The following is a 16,898-nucleotide window of genomic DNA, read 5'->3' as shown; positions in this document are numbered from 1 at the left end:
CTTCCAAACGTGGACACTGTTTAGGACTATGCAAACGTGGTTGTCCAAATTGGAGACGTTCATCCAAGAGGGCCTGTTTTAGGCCACAATTATCTATATTTTTGGCTCATTTTAGCATTAAAATTGTCAGCATGAATCCCAGTATGCATTTTGATAGCGGGTTAGGACAATTTTGCAATGTTGGCCACCTTGGCAATTGTGTCTGGTACACTATTGATAATTAGGACGGCACCCAAGCACCTATACATCAAACCCAAAGTTAGAAATGCAATATAATGTCCTTTAACTTTGCATAGAAACTTCAATCTGGAGCCCTTTTTCACAACATGCCCTGATAGAAGAAATCCATTGACAAAGTCTTCCAGAGGAGCACTTGTGTATGCATATTTACTTATATGTTTGACAAACCAGCCCTTCTGGAAACCAGAATATGTTGTAATAAAGTTGAACTTGGCAATCTTCTTAAACTATCCATTCGAACAGGGGTCAATTTCACTTATATTTAGATTTCACTAACAGCTGTGATGCATCATAAGTCATTTAAGTTATTGCAAGCCCAGACCAATCATACCGATGTTTAAGTTACGATGGGTTTTGACTTACGATGGATTAAAGGACTTACAATGACTCACCGGTATAATGTTAGTGAAATTTCTGTAACATTACTGCATTTTGAACACTCTCACAAAGCTGCAAGTTACAAGCAGTATTCCTGCTAAGACCATGGCCCAACATTGCTCAAGTATGTTAAAAAATTGTCCTAAAAGGTTTGGAAACACACCTATGAATAATGGTCTACATCGGTTAGACCTATAAGGACTTTCCAAATCCTGAAATCTGTATAAAGGTATAACATACCTGGGTCTTTTATCACACAGACTTGCAACCCATCAAGGGAGACCAAAACCCACATGCATAATTCGCCTGCTACACAATGTAAGTGCCAGAAGTGGGTAAGTGCAATAGCTGTCCTGTGAACATTTGGCAATTTACACACAGTAATTTGTACTCATCTACACATGACAGCTATAATTGCACTTACCCACTTCTGGCACTAAGCAGTCGAATTATGCATGTGGGTTTTGGTCCAACACAATGTACTATCTGGGTGGATTACACAACATTGATACATTGTTCATGAAGAGTACAGATGCAAAACAACATAAACACCATTGTCCTGACTGCACCGACTGAGTGCAAACCATATCAGAACATGATGAACATCTACATCCTGATTGGTGTATATCGTATTTTGCATCTCAACTCTTTATACCTATTGTGCCTAAAACACATCACATATTATTATGGGTTCAATTAACCAAGGAGATACTGAGCAGAGCTTTTTGATATCCAGCCCTGGTTTCAAAGTCAGTCATGATGAGCTTTGGCACTACTCTTACACATTATTATAAGTCATGATATGTAGAATTCACATGGAAGAATTGTGCAAAGGAAGACTTAATGTATAGAAGACTTTTGGTGTATATTTCAAAGTTCAAATTCTATACCTGAATGTCAAGGTTCACATCCACCACACTTGCGTACAATGAATGACAAGATAACCCTTGAACCACACATAAATATCCATGTTATAAGGCAGCCTCTTCATGATCATAAACCATACACCTCTTTCATGAGTGGTGTTGGCCCACCATAGGATGGCGTGTCCAAAAGCATCAGCTCTTGTACCTGCTTTATGTGCTCCAGTTTGAGTTGTCTAAGATCCACAAGTCTACCCAAGAGTCTTGGAAACACCAGTGGACTGTGTGTATGGTTGTGTCGTACTTCAAGCTCCAGTGCCTCCAGGATGACTTCTTGGAACTTCTCCACCTGGTTACGATCTAGGAGATCATCTCGATCTGTAAATGCATTTAAATAAAGAATATATACTGCCATTTTAGATGCATATTGTTGGATTATATTTTCTTACTAACTTCCATGACTACATTCCCATTTCTTTTAAATACTGCAACATATTCATGATATTTCACTATGTAGAAATTTTTCCAAATCACTAGGAATAGAATAAAACTTTCCAAAATAATTTGGTATAGAAATGGGTGGCGTCTATTTAAAGTCACTAACGACAATAATCATAATTCATATTCAATCCTCATGCATTCCAGTTGTTTTACCCCAGGAGCCCATCTTTGACTAGGCATTGATCACAAGGTTGCAGGTTCAATCCTAAGAGCTGCCATCGTATTGCATACATTTGTACTTAGTCCCTATACTAACATGCAGGGAGGTCTAGCATACCCAGAACAGTGTATCTGGCTTTTAAGTGTTACAAACGTTTGTGCACGCAGTACTTATCACATGTTTTTAGCACATGTTACATGCAGAATGCAAACAACAAACTTTGAATCGAAGTTCAAAATAATCTGGAAGTACAATATTTACCCTCCGTGAGCGACATGCAAACATGTCGGTGCTCTTTGGATCTACATGATTGGTTCAGTCCCAAATAATGTGCAGAAATCCAGGAATTATTTGGTTTTGTGCATCCATCTGTCTTTATTTGGCATGTCATTTAAAAATATGCTTTCAGCAAGTCTGCACCTGTTGCACTAAATCTGAGCTACACTTTCCTACTGTGATGCCAAAAGGCTCTACTTATTTTAGACTAGTTAAAGAATAGGATATAGTATCTGTGGATTATTCTTCCACCCATGTCAATTGAGAGCAAAACTTACCAGGTGCTGCTAGTGCAAGTACACAGAACAGAGACAGCTCTCTATCAGACAGATTCAAATTCTTCATCTTGTCAAAAAATCGAAACTTGTCCTCAAAAAATGTGAGATCCAAATGTTCCAGTATCTGTTTCCTGAAGTATACTCTATCACTTGGGAACCATAACCCATCAGCCACATATCGTGAAGAGATTGCTATCATTGAGATCTCAAAACCAGCATGTTTGAGTAACGACACTTGATCGTTAATGTCCAAGCTGCGAAATTCAGTCAACTTTTTGGCAAATTTTGCCAGACTTTCCACTGCGGAATGGAGGGCACTCTTACAGAAGTAGGCAATGTCTTTGAGTTCTGTTAATTCTCTCATTGGAGTACTGTAGATATCAAATCCACCCTGTGAACAATGGCACATAAATAATAACACAAATGAAAGTTAGCATTATCATTATTAAGAACTCCTCATAGCATGTATAAGGATTTTGGTCATAATTATTAAATTTGGCACAACGGTTTTAAATATCAAGCTCTACATGTATACCAAGTAAGAAAGTTGAAATACACCCAATTGATAATATTCATTAATTAATTTCATGTCACAAAAATCTCTTGGATGAAAGTTTTGTGTTGAATTCAACATATCCGTCAGCATGTTATAATGATAATGATGCATGTCTGGTATATGCTTCAAACATTGCAAATAGTGCATCACATACTGATGGATAATATGGCGTATCTTTATCGTGAATTATTATATGAAACTGTACAGCCCGTAGTGAAATATTTGTGATGAATGTAACAAACTTGTGGAGAAAACTTTTCATTCACACTGAAAATGTTGCGCCGATACCAGTAATCTACACAGCCATTGTGACCCGATGTTGAGATATTCTGTTTTTTATGAGGAGAAGAATAAGTGCTTTTTCTTTTGCTTCCCTCCCTTCCCTCTCCAAGCCTGCCCCCCCCAAAAAAAAAAAAAAAGCTCAGAGTCAGGCATATTTTCAAGGTTAGTTGGGTTACACCAATGCAACATTTTTTGTTTGCCTTAGTTACTTACAATCCATCCCTCCTGTTTAATCTTGGTTCCTTTCCCATCAAAGACATTTTGAAACTTGACACTCCAGATATCTTTGTAAGCATCATGGACCCTGTTGGTGAGTTCTCTCAGCTCCATTCTGTGCTTGTCTTCTGCTGTCTGTTCACTTTCCTCTTGGTTCAATTCTTCTAGCAGTCGTAATCTTTCCTCTCTTGGCATGCGACCAAATCGTGAGGCTGTGCAGAGGAAAATTGAACATAAAATTATTAAGTGAAATGGTGTATTATGATTAGGATGGCACCTGGTGTGCCTGCACCTATCCTTGTCTCTAAGTATGCACATGAGTATACCAGCATTTTGAAGCTGTGCCCCGTGAAATGTGCACTCTTATTTCTCTTTGTGATGTCACCAGCTGCACTAGAGAAAAAACAACATAGCAAAACAATTAATGAGCCATAACATATCTTTCTGGCAGGGCTGGAAAAAATGGAAATTTCCCTGGAAGATTGTCAAAATTTCCTTTCAAAAAGATACATTTCCCTCCAAATTCCTATGTATTTCTTATTTTAAGGACCTTAATTTCCCTCCAAACTCCCCGGGAAGGAGCTTCCCACTTTTTTACCTCAGGTGTCACATATTATGGTTCAATTTGCCAAGCTCACAGTGACTTGCCTTATATTGACAAAATCCATATTTTTATTTTGCTTAATCCATGTTTTTTGTTAGAATGGAAAGTTATTCTCTAGATAGTGAAAATGGTAAGGAATACACCAAACCATCACTTTCCAGTAATTTATTGTATTGGGAGCTCTTAATTAACAAACAAGGTTAATCATTTCTGTAGAATATAGGACATTTTATAGACAAAATCTTAATTAATTGAAAATGGTCATGGAACCCAGAATCGTATGCCAAAGGGTTATTTTGATTCATACAAAATGGGATAGGCTTTGGCTGCAAGGGTTGAAATTGTTGGTTGACCAGGACATGCCCTCTAGAACTGTAAATAATTGATTGCAACAAAGCAGTTTATGTAGTGTCTTGGATTACCATATTTAGCATGGTTGCCTAAGACCCTTCATAGTATGTGTGTTGTGGTATTCTATCAATACAGTATAGTAGTGTTCACAGTCGGCCATTATTCAATCATTACCGGTAATAAGTCACTATTACCGGTAATAAGTCACTCATTACAGTAACACAGGGTTCCCGCACCTTGAAGCCTTTAAAAATTCAAGAACTTTTTGAGGACTCTCAGGGTCCAAAAGCATGATTTTCAAGGATTTGCCACAACACAAAAATCATGATGCAGCTCTCCATGCGGCACATATTAACGAAAGTGACAGCTCCTCTCCACTCCCCCAAATTTTGTCAAAATTATACTTTAGGTAAATTTTCAAGGACTTTTAAGGACCTTGTGAAAATTTCCAGGACTTTCAAAGCCTTGAAAAGGGGACTACTTTGTCAACCTGCAACTGCATGGTGTAAAATAAATGTCTCCAGATGAGTGAACATTTTGATTTGCTTTGAATGTAGATAATACCTGATAGTGGACTCGTAACAATGCATGATCCGATATTAATATCATGTGAGGTAGTGGACAATACAAATCTGGGACTGGTGCACTTTACGCTTCAGTTGTTTTCAATTCTAACAATGCATGATTACTGGTGTGCATGAGCGACAACATAAAGGTGGGTTAGTGTGTTTTGAAAGTTCCTGTTTTTCTTCATTTATGGGTTTATATTGGTAAAATTTGATGTTGTTCATATAAAGAGCTAACCTTTATTTTTCAGACAACATATACAAATAACACAGTATAATAAATATGGAAAATGTCGCCATTTGGTAAAATTGTAGACCCCTATATAATTGCTAGTTTAACAACACCATGGGATGTTAGCAAATAGGCTATGGTAGTTTAACCATGGAAGTAAGAGACATGGAAGCTGGTCGATCCAACACCTATTGAATTATTTACGTAACATTCTATAGAGGGTACGTATCAAGCTATTGTGATAACAATGAAGTCAGCGTGTCTTTGATGTGGATCAGACTTGCCGCCTTTATTGCCAGTTCGTTTATTTACAGGTTTATTATTTTGAGCAAAAATCGTGTTTTTCTTGATTTTGTTTCAAGAATGTTGTTTTTATTCAGAAACAAGTGACAGGGATGTTAGATTTGTAATCCATAATTACAGAAATCCATTCAAAATATCGATTTCTGCCCTATACTTACAGATTTTCTTAAACTTCAAAATATTGTAAATCATGCATTTACGTCTAAACCGCTAATTAGCGGTAATAATTGATATGCGCACTTGGCACATGCTTTACATTATAAAATGAATCCCGCAGCTATTTGTGTGCCCGGGGTTGCCCGAAATTGCTGTTGACCAGAATGTTCCAGAGTCGGGTATTATCTTTACATTTTGCGTAAAATAAATTGTATTTCATTTCATTTTCTGTTTTAAAACTGCTATCTGAAAGTCTAGCATATATATACATTTATTCGGTAGGTTTTCATATAATTATATACTTTTAATAAAATTGTATAAATTAAACTGATAGCATTCTGACCATTACGTAGGGATTTTATAAAATCTGTTTGTGTTCATAAAACTAGTCAGGTACTGCGGTAATATAACACAGCCCATTGTCAGGACTTAGTACACGACCTCGCATGCTATTGATTTTAAGCGGGAACTTTGATTTTAGACATGGTACACGCTGACCATGCGATGACTCAATTGTTCCACTTTCAACTGTACTGCTTTTGTTCAGTATCGCGGCAAGTATGATACTCACTTTGATGTAGTATTTGACCAGCTTCCATGTGTATTACTTCCATGGTTTAACAAAGTAAAGGATTCTTTCATCAAGTAATATGATTATGCAAATCGATTTAAGGGCTGGGGTATGAACGTTTGGACAGTATTTATTGTGGGACATTAGAGCACATCAGACATATCGAATTGCATTCTGAATACGAAGAATGTCATTCTGATATCAAATAATTTTGATTTTTGAAATTCGCAATTTAATACACATTTTATGGCAAATCATTAAAATTGATATTTTTGATATTTAACAGTACTTGAAGTAAACTTTATAAATCTGATGATTTATAATTAAAGTGTATGTATGGGATGAAAAACGACGATCAATTGAAAATTTTGACCTTTCATATTGAAGATATGGATTTTTTTACCCAAAAAACGAAAAAAAATTAGGTCTTTTGGGGAAAAATCCATATCTTCAATATGAAAGGTAAAATTTTCAATTGACCGTCGGCTTTTCCTTCCTGCTACATACACTTTAAGAATATGCCATTAGATTTATATAATTTACTTGAGGACTGTTATATATCAAAATTTGAAAAATATCAAATTTTTATAATTTGTCATAAAATTTGTATTATATTGTGATTTTCAAAAATGAAAATTATTTGATATCAGAAAGACATGCTTCAGATTCAGAATGCAATTCGATAGGTCTGTGGTGCTCTCATGTCCCACAAAAAATACTGTCGAAACGCATTAAACGCTCATTTTAGATCCCTTAATAAAAGAATATTTACTTACAATTCCCTTCCTGTCCTGTTGTCTAACTTTGAAATATTCAAAAGGGAATTTCCCATGAAAATACCTCTACAGATGATTAATAATACAAGTGATGTCCTATATGTTGTGGACAAAAGAAGTCATCATTTGAATGAGATCTTTATATTTTTAAATTTTTCATTCATTTGAGGATGACATTATCCAGAATAATTCACACATATTTATTATGTTCTTTTTACATATTTTTTTTCTGAGTCGCTCCACCTACGTTGCACAAAATCTATTTTTCTTTCCAGCATTTATTGTTACCCCGAGTGGCACCTCTTACTTACCCCCCCATTATCTTTTCTTTTGTTTCATTTTAGGGAAAATTAATGTCATTTCAAGAGATTTTGTTTCAATGTTGCTAACATTTTTCAGAATCAATTTGCATAATTCCAAGTATTCAAATTAATGCTAAATTTTAAAGAAATCCCATTACCCAAGGTATGCATTCCTAAGGATCCAGGTCCTTTATGCTCAAAACTTGACAAATTTACCTTTTATTTTCTCTGAAGTTTCAAACACATATCTTTACTACCATTTTTAGTGATTTCGGTTTCAGTTTTCAGTTTCAGTTTTATTTTCAGTTTCAAATATTACAGTGGATGTACATGCATATCATTTATAATTACTCATATGTAATCTGGGCTATACTAGTACTAAGAAATTAAATTTTGTGCTGGATGAAAGACAAAGGTACATATATTTAACTATTATCAAATTTAACTAAATCAATTGAAGTAAAACAGGAGCTGTCATTATAATCTAACCCGCGCCAAGGTATCATTTCACACCAGCAACTTCTCTTAGGTCATCCATTACTATGTCGCCAGACGACACTAGTCCTGAAGCATAGACAACACTAGTTCTGAAGCACCACATTTGTTTAATGGTGAAACGTAAGGTTAGATTGATCACATATGTGACACGATCAAGGGAAATGAGTCGGATGTCGCTAATATTGATTTTGTGATATTGGCAAAGAAAGTGCTCAAATTCTTTTGTTTTTAAAATATTGTTTTCAGCGATTGATAAATTGACATAACTTCGCAACGAAAAGTCTTATCAACATAGGGTATTCAGTTTCTAAAAGCTTTATATGTCCTCTTTAGAAACATATGTGTAAAACTCATTTTGGACAAGGGTTGACATGCGACTCATTCCCCTTGATCATGTCACATATATGATTTCACTGACAAACAAGTGCAATGTTTGACTGAATAAAAGGCAACACTTAGTCAACTGTGAGTGATTTATATATATATATACTCTAGATGTAGTTCCACCAAGGAGGTTAGACTGGGAGAATTACGACTCTGACATGTTTGCATGCTTGTTGCTCATGGAGGATAGAATAGATTCCACAGGTGTGCATGTTTGTGATCTGTTACATTAATTTCATGCCTTTGCCACACACTGCTTGAGGTGCACTATTCTGGTTCCATACATGGCAATCCAATATGGCAGATTTGCCATACATACATGTATGTATAGAATAACACAAGTCTCTCAGTCTGACCAGTTTGAGTCCAATTGGATTTCGGACTACATAATTGTAAAATAAAATACTAATTACCATCATGTGACATTCCAACTGCGAGACATTTCTGGAAGCGGCAGTACTGGCATTTGTTTCTGGTTTGTACATTGATTTTACATGGCTCTGTCTTCACATAGGGACATGGTTTGTATTCCAACTTCATCCTGTGGGTCCGCCTGAAGAAACCCTGTAATAATCAGATAATATAATTTTCTTAGTTCTTTACTTTATCATACTATTTGAAAGTGGTGTCTAAAACACAGTAAGATGGTGATTGTACAATCCCTTTATCCCTACATCATTCTAAGCAATCACAAAATCTGGACACCCTCAGTCAGGAGTCTTGGGCCTGCCTAGCCTAGGACTCCAGGTTCAGGGGCAGTAACAACCTGGAAAGAAAGACTACTGAATCATTCAAACAAGCAATGTGTTTATATGGTAAATGAAGAGATTTATATTTGTTAATAGCACTTAGTGAAAATCAACAAATGGTCAACAATTATTGTCACATATTGATTGAATAATTATAATCAGTCAGTTGAAGTACACCACTGATTATGAAGAATGATTCTCTGAAATATTTGGATCAATGAGAGTTACTGTCCAGTTTTTAATTTTCACTGGATGTATACATGGTGTATTTCACACAGAAAAACAACATTCACATTAAATATAACATGGTATATGTTACTTTGGGTATTTTTTATTAAAACTTATCATAATTAAATAAAGCATGATATTGAGCATTTATCACTTAAACAATCATCATCATGTTATCTCTGTCAATAATTGGTTGTAGTTGATTAGATCACAATCACTTATCATGTTTATTGCTTTTCAATAGCCCCATCAAACCTTTGGACTGGACCAGTAATATCAATACAGACAGAGAGAGGAATAAATGCAAAAACTAGAAGACAGAAGTAGTAACTTTGGTGTTAAAATGAAAATCTCTGGGGATCAGGCCCATAGCTAGGGGGTAGGTGTGTGGGGTGCAACACCCCCCAAAAAAAAGCCAAAGGCCCAAAAAGTCCCCTTTTTTGACCCAAAAAGTGCCATAGAGGTTTTTTATGCCTTTTTGGTCCAAAAATGTCCAAACACCACCCCTAAAGTCCAAAAAGGTCCAAATTTTGAAAAAAAAAAGTCATCTTTTTCAAAATCAACACCCCCCAAAATAAATCCTGGATATGGGCCTGCTGGGGATACACCCATCTACCCTTTATCCGAATCCCAATCACTGATCAGTGTGCTTTCTAAATTGGCTGATCGGATACCGATCCCATTCAGTATTGTACCAAAAATAAGACATCCTACACTCCTTGATAAATTAATTAGGACGCCCTCTATAATCTGCAACCATCAACTGTGATTGATGTAAACAAGGGAAATCCCCTAGCTCTGATAAAAGCTTTGAAGTAATCAACTTTACCAGAAAAATACAACATGTTAGCTGTAACTGCTTTCATGAAATTGAAGCCTAAATACTGATTTTGCATGAAAATAATTACTCAATTCATTAGATCAGCAAATAAGGGATTTTCCCAGATCCATATTTACAATGATGTACATGTAACTGAAATCGGCCGATTTAGATTGGCCCCAATCTGATTGAGAAGATAGATGTAATTTTCTTCTCTTTAAATTTATACATGTATATAAAGTTTCATGCACAGAACATTTAGTATTTGAATGAAGTTGATTTTCCAGATAAATACAAAAATATTGTGCTGTGCGTCTTCTTACATACCTTGCACCCTTCACAAGAATGCACTCCATAGTGGAAGCCTGATGCTTTATCACCACATACCCTACATTTCATGGGCAAATCTATATGCTCACGATATCTCTCCGATCCCGCTGAAAAAACACAAAATAAGAAAGAACCTTGTTAACATGCTACAAGAAAGTCAAAATATCGGATGAAAGTGACACCACCAGATCATTTACAACCAATGTTGGATGAATTCTTAAATGGTTACTTTCACTTCTTTGAGAAAGAAACACTTATGAGAATAACAAAATACAGGGAAGTTGAACATTTTGGGAGAGTCATTTGGGTTAATACCGGTTGCATTTGTTTCTTTCAATGATCATCATACTAGCAGACCCTTGCTCAAGGATTAAAAGAACCTTTTGTTCAAATCCTGAATCTCTTTGTGATCACTGTCCTTTCCCTACAGTCAATATTCTAACATAGGCTTAGGAAGATTTTCAACATTGGGGGGGCTGAAACTTGAAAAATGTTTGTGGGGCCAGTTGGGGGTGCACGTCCCCCCTCGCAGTCAGAAAATTTTGCAAAATATAGGTCACAAAGACCCTTTTCCTCTATTTTATCACAATTATTTAAGTTCACCTAGGATTATTGGGGGGCTGAAAGGTATTGAGGGGCTGAGCCCCTCAAGCCCCCCCGTTCCTAAGCCTATGTCTAAGTTTTCCCAACCCTGGCCAAAATTGAAACTTTTGAGTTTGTTAATATTTAACCTGATTTAGTTAAATATTTATCATAAATATCACCAGCATAATAGGAATCTAAGCAGTAATAGCTCTAGCTGGGGCCAGAAAATCAACTTAACTGAAAAAGGTTGAGCCACCCTCTCTACAATGGTCAGTGACCTTACCATCCTTCTATTCTCCCATTATTTTATTCAAAAATCATCTCTTCATCGATTTTGTTGTATATTGCACTTTATTTTTCTGCTAAAAACTTTTGACTGATGAATCCAAAACCCTAGCTGTAACAAAAAGTACACATTACTATCAATGTAAATACCATAATTTCATTCACATCATGGCACATAACCAGAGGATGTTTAAAGACATTCCCATAACCCAATGGGGTTTCTGACCTTGGTATGTCTGGCTTTTGTACACATGTGGAAAGTTGACCATACCTTGCATTGGGATTGTGTGCAAATATCTGGTGTTTTCATCCTATTATTTAACATTCAAAACATCGAGACTTAGGAATAAAATTAATGCAGTGGGACAATATGAATGTTTCCTGTAAGAAAATCAAATATCAGTCCTAAGTCTCAACTATTAGCTCGTTGGCTGCAGTTTTAAAATGACCATTTTGTGTGTGTGGCAATGGGGACTTTGCCTTTAAAATTAGGTTATATTGATCAAATTTCCCAATCATAGTGCATTGTAGGAATGCCTTTAAGCCTCCTCTGGCACATAACAGCCAGGGAAAATTACTAAGGCTGATATGGGAAAAGCATTTATCAAAATCAATATTGATAATTGTCAAATAATATTTATTATTGATAAACTTTATTTGAGGGGGCAAAGGTTACTGTGGCAAAGGTAGCAGCCCATATGTAGACTTCCACACAGCCTTTGCACTGATAATAATTCATGCTCCTTTCAACTGACACCATGTTCATAGCATAGTATCACTACTATTTTCACATTCAAATGATTTAGCCTAGGAAACAAATCGAAATACTGCCTTGTGTACCCCCGGATTACTTCGGCATGTGCATGACAAATTTAATCAATTTAAGGTGAAGGTGTATGTTTGCATCCTACTGTAATGTCATGTGCCAATAACACGTGAAGTGCTACATGCACAAACTTTTGAAACACTCAGTGGCATAACCAGGGGGAAGGGAGAAGCTGTCCCCTGTGAGAAGTCTTGCCCCCCCACGGTGGGATGCTGGCCATCCTGATATTTAAGATTCTAGACCTTTTTTTACCATTTTCATGAAAGTTTGCCCCTTCAAAGTTGGCTTGCCTCCCACCCCTTGCCCCCGTTTTGCCCACCCTCTGAAAAAGTGCTGGCTATGCCACTGGAAACACTTCATAAAGATGCCAATTGTCTTGTCCTTTTGGGCTTATAAATGCCAAAGGTACAATCTTTTAGTCCCCCTTCATGACAATCCAATATGGGAGATTTACCATTATGTGTTACAGCAGGCTATACTTAGTAGGCTTACAAAGTCTTTCTTGATTACTATACTACCTGATTAATTGCTTTTTGTGTGAATAATGTGCATAGGCCTACCTAAATTTGAGTATTGTCGCACAGGCTTAACGTGCACAGTTTACCTATGCACAATCCTGGAACCTAGGATTGATTGCAGATATCAGAACCGGGGATGGGCCCCTACTCTTTTTGAATAGCTTTGACACTTAACATGCACAGGGTTTGACTCTTCCTGTACACGGGACCAACGGCTTTACGTGACTTCCGAATCACGGACGTCATACATTACCTATATCTGCACGTGCTAAGTGTATGGGGGTGAGAAGAAATTCTACAATCAAATTCTGTGATGTAACTGACCTTAATTGAAGGATTCCCGACCATATAGGAACTTTTAGGGAGGGAAGAGAATTTTCACCAAAGGCAAGCCCAAGGCTGGAACCCTCAAAGCACAGTCTATATAGGCATAGACAGTTTGTATCAGGCTTTCACCAAAGACTAGCAGTGGACTTTGCCATGTTTTGATTTGTGAACTTGTTTCTTGTAATAGACACATGTGTGTGAGGCAATAACCTCAAATTATGAATGCACTACATCATGTGCCTATACGGTCTTTTTATACATGCAACTATATGTAGTAAGGGGACTCAATTTTACTTCAAACTTTAACAATTTTATAAGATGATTCATTCATAAAATTTAAGATCCTTCATGGTAAAATGCTTTCAAGTGAATTTGTTTACAAAAGCAAATTAAAGGGACATTAATTCACAGATTTTGAGTTGTAAAACTTTCCACAAAATTGGTGACTATACTTACACATTTCAAAAGTTAAGTTTCAGGAAATAAATCATTGTGGCATTGTTGCATGGTTTATAATTTCAATAATTTGATCTCAGATCCCCTTCAAGAATTCCTATCAAAATTGAACATTATATTGGGGATGTAGGTTACATACTTTTTACTGCATATTATTTAGCATCAGTATTACATTTGTACAGTAGTAAAGAACATATTATTCACACAAAATAGTATAAACCTAAACCCAGAAAAATCTACAGGTTTAGACAAAATATATGGATATTCTATAGATATAAATTGCAGTGGACCATAATATGAGAATGTGCCTCTAAGATGCATGGTCATGGGTGGGGCATAACCTAGCAGAGTTTGCAGTCAAAATATTGAGACAAATAAAGCTGACACACAAGAGGAATAGTATGGGCCCACATTTCCGCCCGTTGTCATTTTATTCTCGGGAAGGGGGAAAATGCCCAAAACTTTCATTTTGATATAATCTTGGCTGTATGTAACTCAAGAACTGCAAAAACTATGGAAATATAAATGTGATTATTGGTTTCCTTGACTCATTTCCTTTAAGCATGTTAAGATCATCATCAAAGTATTAAAATTAAGTACACTGCAGGTTTTTTAGTTAAATTACTAAAACTGGAAAAATATTATGGCTCCTGACATCCCACTCAATTGTTGTCACAATCTATGGCAATATTCAGTAATCATGGTACATACCTAAGATTCACATGTAGGGGCCTATACATTTAGTTCCAATTTATGAAATAATATTATGTACTTTTATAACTTTTGACCCTATGTACTTTTTGCAAGAATGCTTCAAGGTTGGCTGAAAATTGGAATTAAGTTGATTCCCAAACATAACATTGAAGACTACCTTCCAAATTACACCTGAGCTAGGTCAACGGTGAAATTTGTCATATCACGAATATAATAATGAACTTGGGGGGGGGGAAGAGAAATCATACTTAAACATATAGGCCTATTCATAACCTCATTAATATACGAGATACATGCGATCCAATCATTTTTATTTATTTGCCAAAACGCAAACACTGAACGCGGGTCACTAATATTCAACAGTGGACCTCCACGCCGTCAGCGTAAATATTACCTCTGCGCGCGCCATGTTGTGCGTCGAACAAATTGCGGGAGAGCTGGCCGCCATATTTGGATCGCGCGCTACCATATTTGCACAAATTGTGATTCGCTCTTTTGTTATTGGTCATCCTGTTTTAGCCCGATTGATTTTTGGAAAGGCAAAACGTAAAGATTGTTTATTTTTTGAGGAAACTTTTGTGTTATTTGGTAAAGTGAAGAGATGAAAGTGACAGTTATAAATGAGGTTAATAACTTTGCATCGGTAATATGTCAGGCATTGTGAAAAATCTAAACATTTTGCCTTTGGACCTCGGAATATCCCTCGGTTCCAAAGGCAAAATATTTAGATTTTTCACAATGCCCTCCAAATAACCAATGCACAGTTATTAACCTCTAAATATACAGCAATTATGATCAATCAAAGAGTACTGAAACAAAATTTAGTAGTAATACTAATAGTATATTACAAGATGTTTGGTGGACACTGAATAAAATTCTAAGATGTACTGCTCATAATATTATATTTCAGAAGAAACCCTTCAATTCTCTCAGACTGCATCCTTGGGCTATTCCAGAAAATAGATACACACCCCCATAGAGGATCGAGTTCGGATATCCAGACTTTTTGTCCGCGGTCGTGATTGTTGGAAGTACAGGCTTTTAAATTGTCCAAATGCAGCAGAAAAGTAGTTCAAAATCCAAAATCCTCAATTTGAGAGGCTCATTCAGACATTTCTTTGATTTTTCATTCATTTAATTGGATTTCCAAGCTTTTTCCAGTAACATTGGCTACTGGAATTCTAGTCGTTTTCAAAAAGCAAACTTAGAAATCCAGACATTTCATTTATTAATAAGATACTCCTCTATAGGGGTGTTCACTTATTTACTGGAATAGCCCCATGCCAGCACACAGTTGTTTGGTTTTCATCCTGCAATTGCATTTTGATGTGTGAATGTGCCTTTTTCTTTCCATAAAATAATATAACATCATGATGCTTTAGTTGATATGTGGAAAGTTTGATTAGATATGAGTGTGACTTACTAGTAGTAGTTTGTTGCCGATCAGCCATATTTTGCAAAAGCTGGTACATAATTTCTGTCCAATCCCAATTCTCCATTTCCTTCTTGACATCCATTTTGGAAGCTTCAGTTGATCACACAAGTATTAAAGAAACCTAGTAACACACACTTGTATGTAAATGCCTAATATAACCACAAACAAAATAGCAGCAATTACATCACGCCTCTTGCTTTATCTGCATGCCGTGAATCATAAACTCAGAGAGCTACAAACGTGCTAAATACAGTACTTGTGATTCACAGATTTACCAGCGGCTCACTACCAAGCAATTCCGGCACTAACTCATCATACGTTCCTTCCCCTACAAATCGCCTGAAATGTTCTAAACCGAAAATGCCAGTCTTGTTTTCAACACCGTGCGATGTGTATACATAAATGAGGTTCAAAGTCCACAGTTCTTGATCTCAATAGAAATGGAATCCAAACAGTTATGTCTATCAGTGTTAATATTTGATCATTGCTAGTATTATCACACAACAATGCATCAAATGATTGGCACAACTTCTTAACCATAACTGTACCATCTCTAATTGAGACAAGATTGTCAAATTTCAAATTATCATCTTTAAATTTTATGTACATCTATAGGCCTAAATAATAAACATATTTAATTTATGTCCAGAGTTTTAATATGCCCATGCAAGAGCACCCAAAACCAGTCAATTATGAAGGTTTACAAATCATTTCAAAATACCTGGTTTTAGAAACTCTTATGAAAGTAGCAACTAGCTGAATGATGCATGCTTTACTTTTGTGTGAATTTTATTTTCATCAGATTATAAAAACAGCAACAAAAAAAATCTGTAATTTCACATAGGCCTAGCTCACAACTCCAAATTTGTATAAAGAAATGGTGCAATCATTTTTTGCAAACTGAGATTCAGCATAAAATATTACACAAAAATGTGATCAGATCATACCAGACATCATTCAAATTAATGTTCATCATAAAACTGAGATAGCGAAGTGTTCTTGAAAAGATAACGAGTGATTAAGACCAGGTAGGCAAATATCCGAATTAAGAAATGCACACCAATGCCGATCCCATTTTTAGATGTTGAATTCCTCTTGCTGATAACAAGGAGTTACAATTAAGATGATTACA

General features: G+C 36.0%; 1 protein-coding gene across 5 annotated transcripts in view; it reads right to left on the bottom strand.

Annotated features, from left to right (window-relative positions):
• Window positions 1–1,213: 1,213 nt before the first annotated feature.
• Window positions 1,214–16,898, bottom strand: part of LOC140149661 (peroxisome proliferator-activated receptor alpha-like) — a 40,352-nt gene continuing 24,667 nt past the window's right edge. For all 5 annotated transcript variants that reach the window (XM_072171742.1, XM_072171748.1, XM_072171753.1 and 2 more), the window contains 5 exons: window positions 10,618–10,727; window positions 8,907–9,057; window positions 3,748–3,962; window positions 2,697–3,087; window positions 1,214–1,859 (listed from right to left, as the gene is read on the bottom strand). In XM_072171742.1, coding sequence (XP_072027843.1) covers window positions 1,612–1,859; window positions 2,697–3,087; window positions 3,748–3,962; window positions 8,907–9,057; window positions 10,618–10,727 — 1,115 coding nt within the window. In that variant the 3' untranslated portion in view covers window positions 1,214–1,611. The remainder of the gene's footprint in view (window positions 1,860–2,696; window positions 3,088–3,747; window positions 3,963–8,906; window positions 9,058–10,617; window positions 10,728–16,898) is intronic.

The sequence above is a fragment of the Amphiura filiformis genome, chromosome 1 (assembly GCF_039555335.1).
Source record: "Amphiura filiformis chromosome 1, Afil_fr2py, whole genome shotgun sequence".
Taxonomy (NCBI): Eukaryota; Metazoa; Echinodermata; class Ophiuroidea; order Amphilepidida; family Amphiuridae; genus Amphiura; species Amphiura filiformis.
Note: the sequence above shows the minus strand (reverse complement) of the source record. Positions and strands in the feature narration are given on the sequence as shown.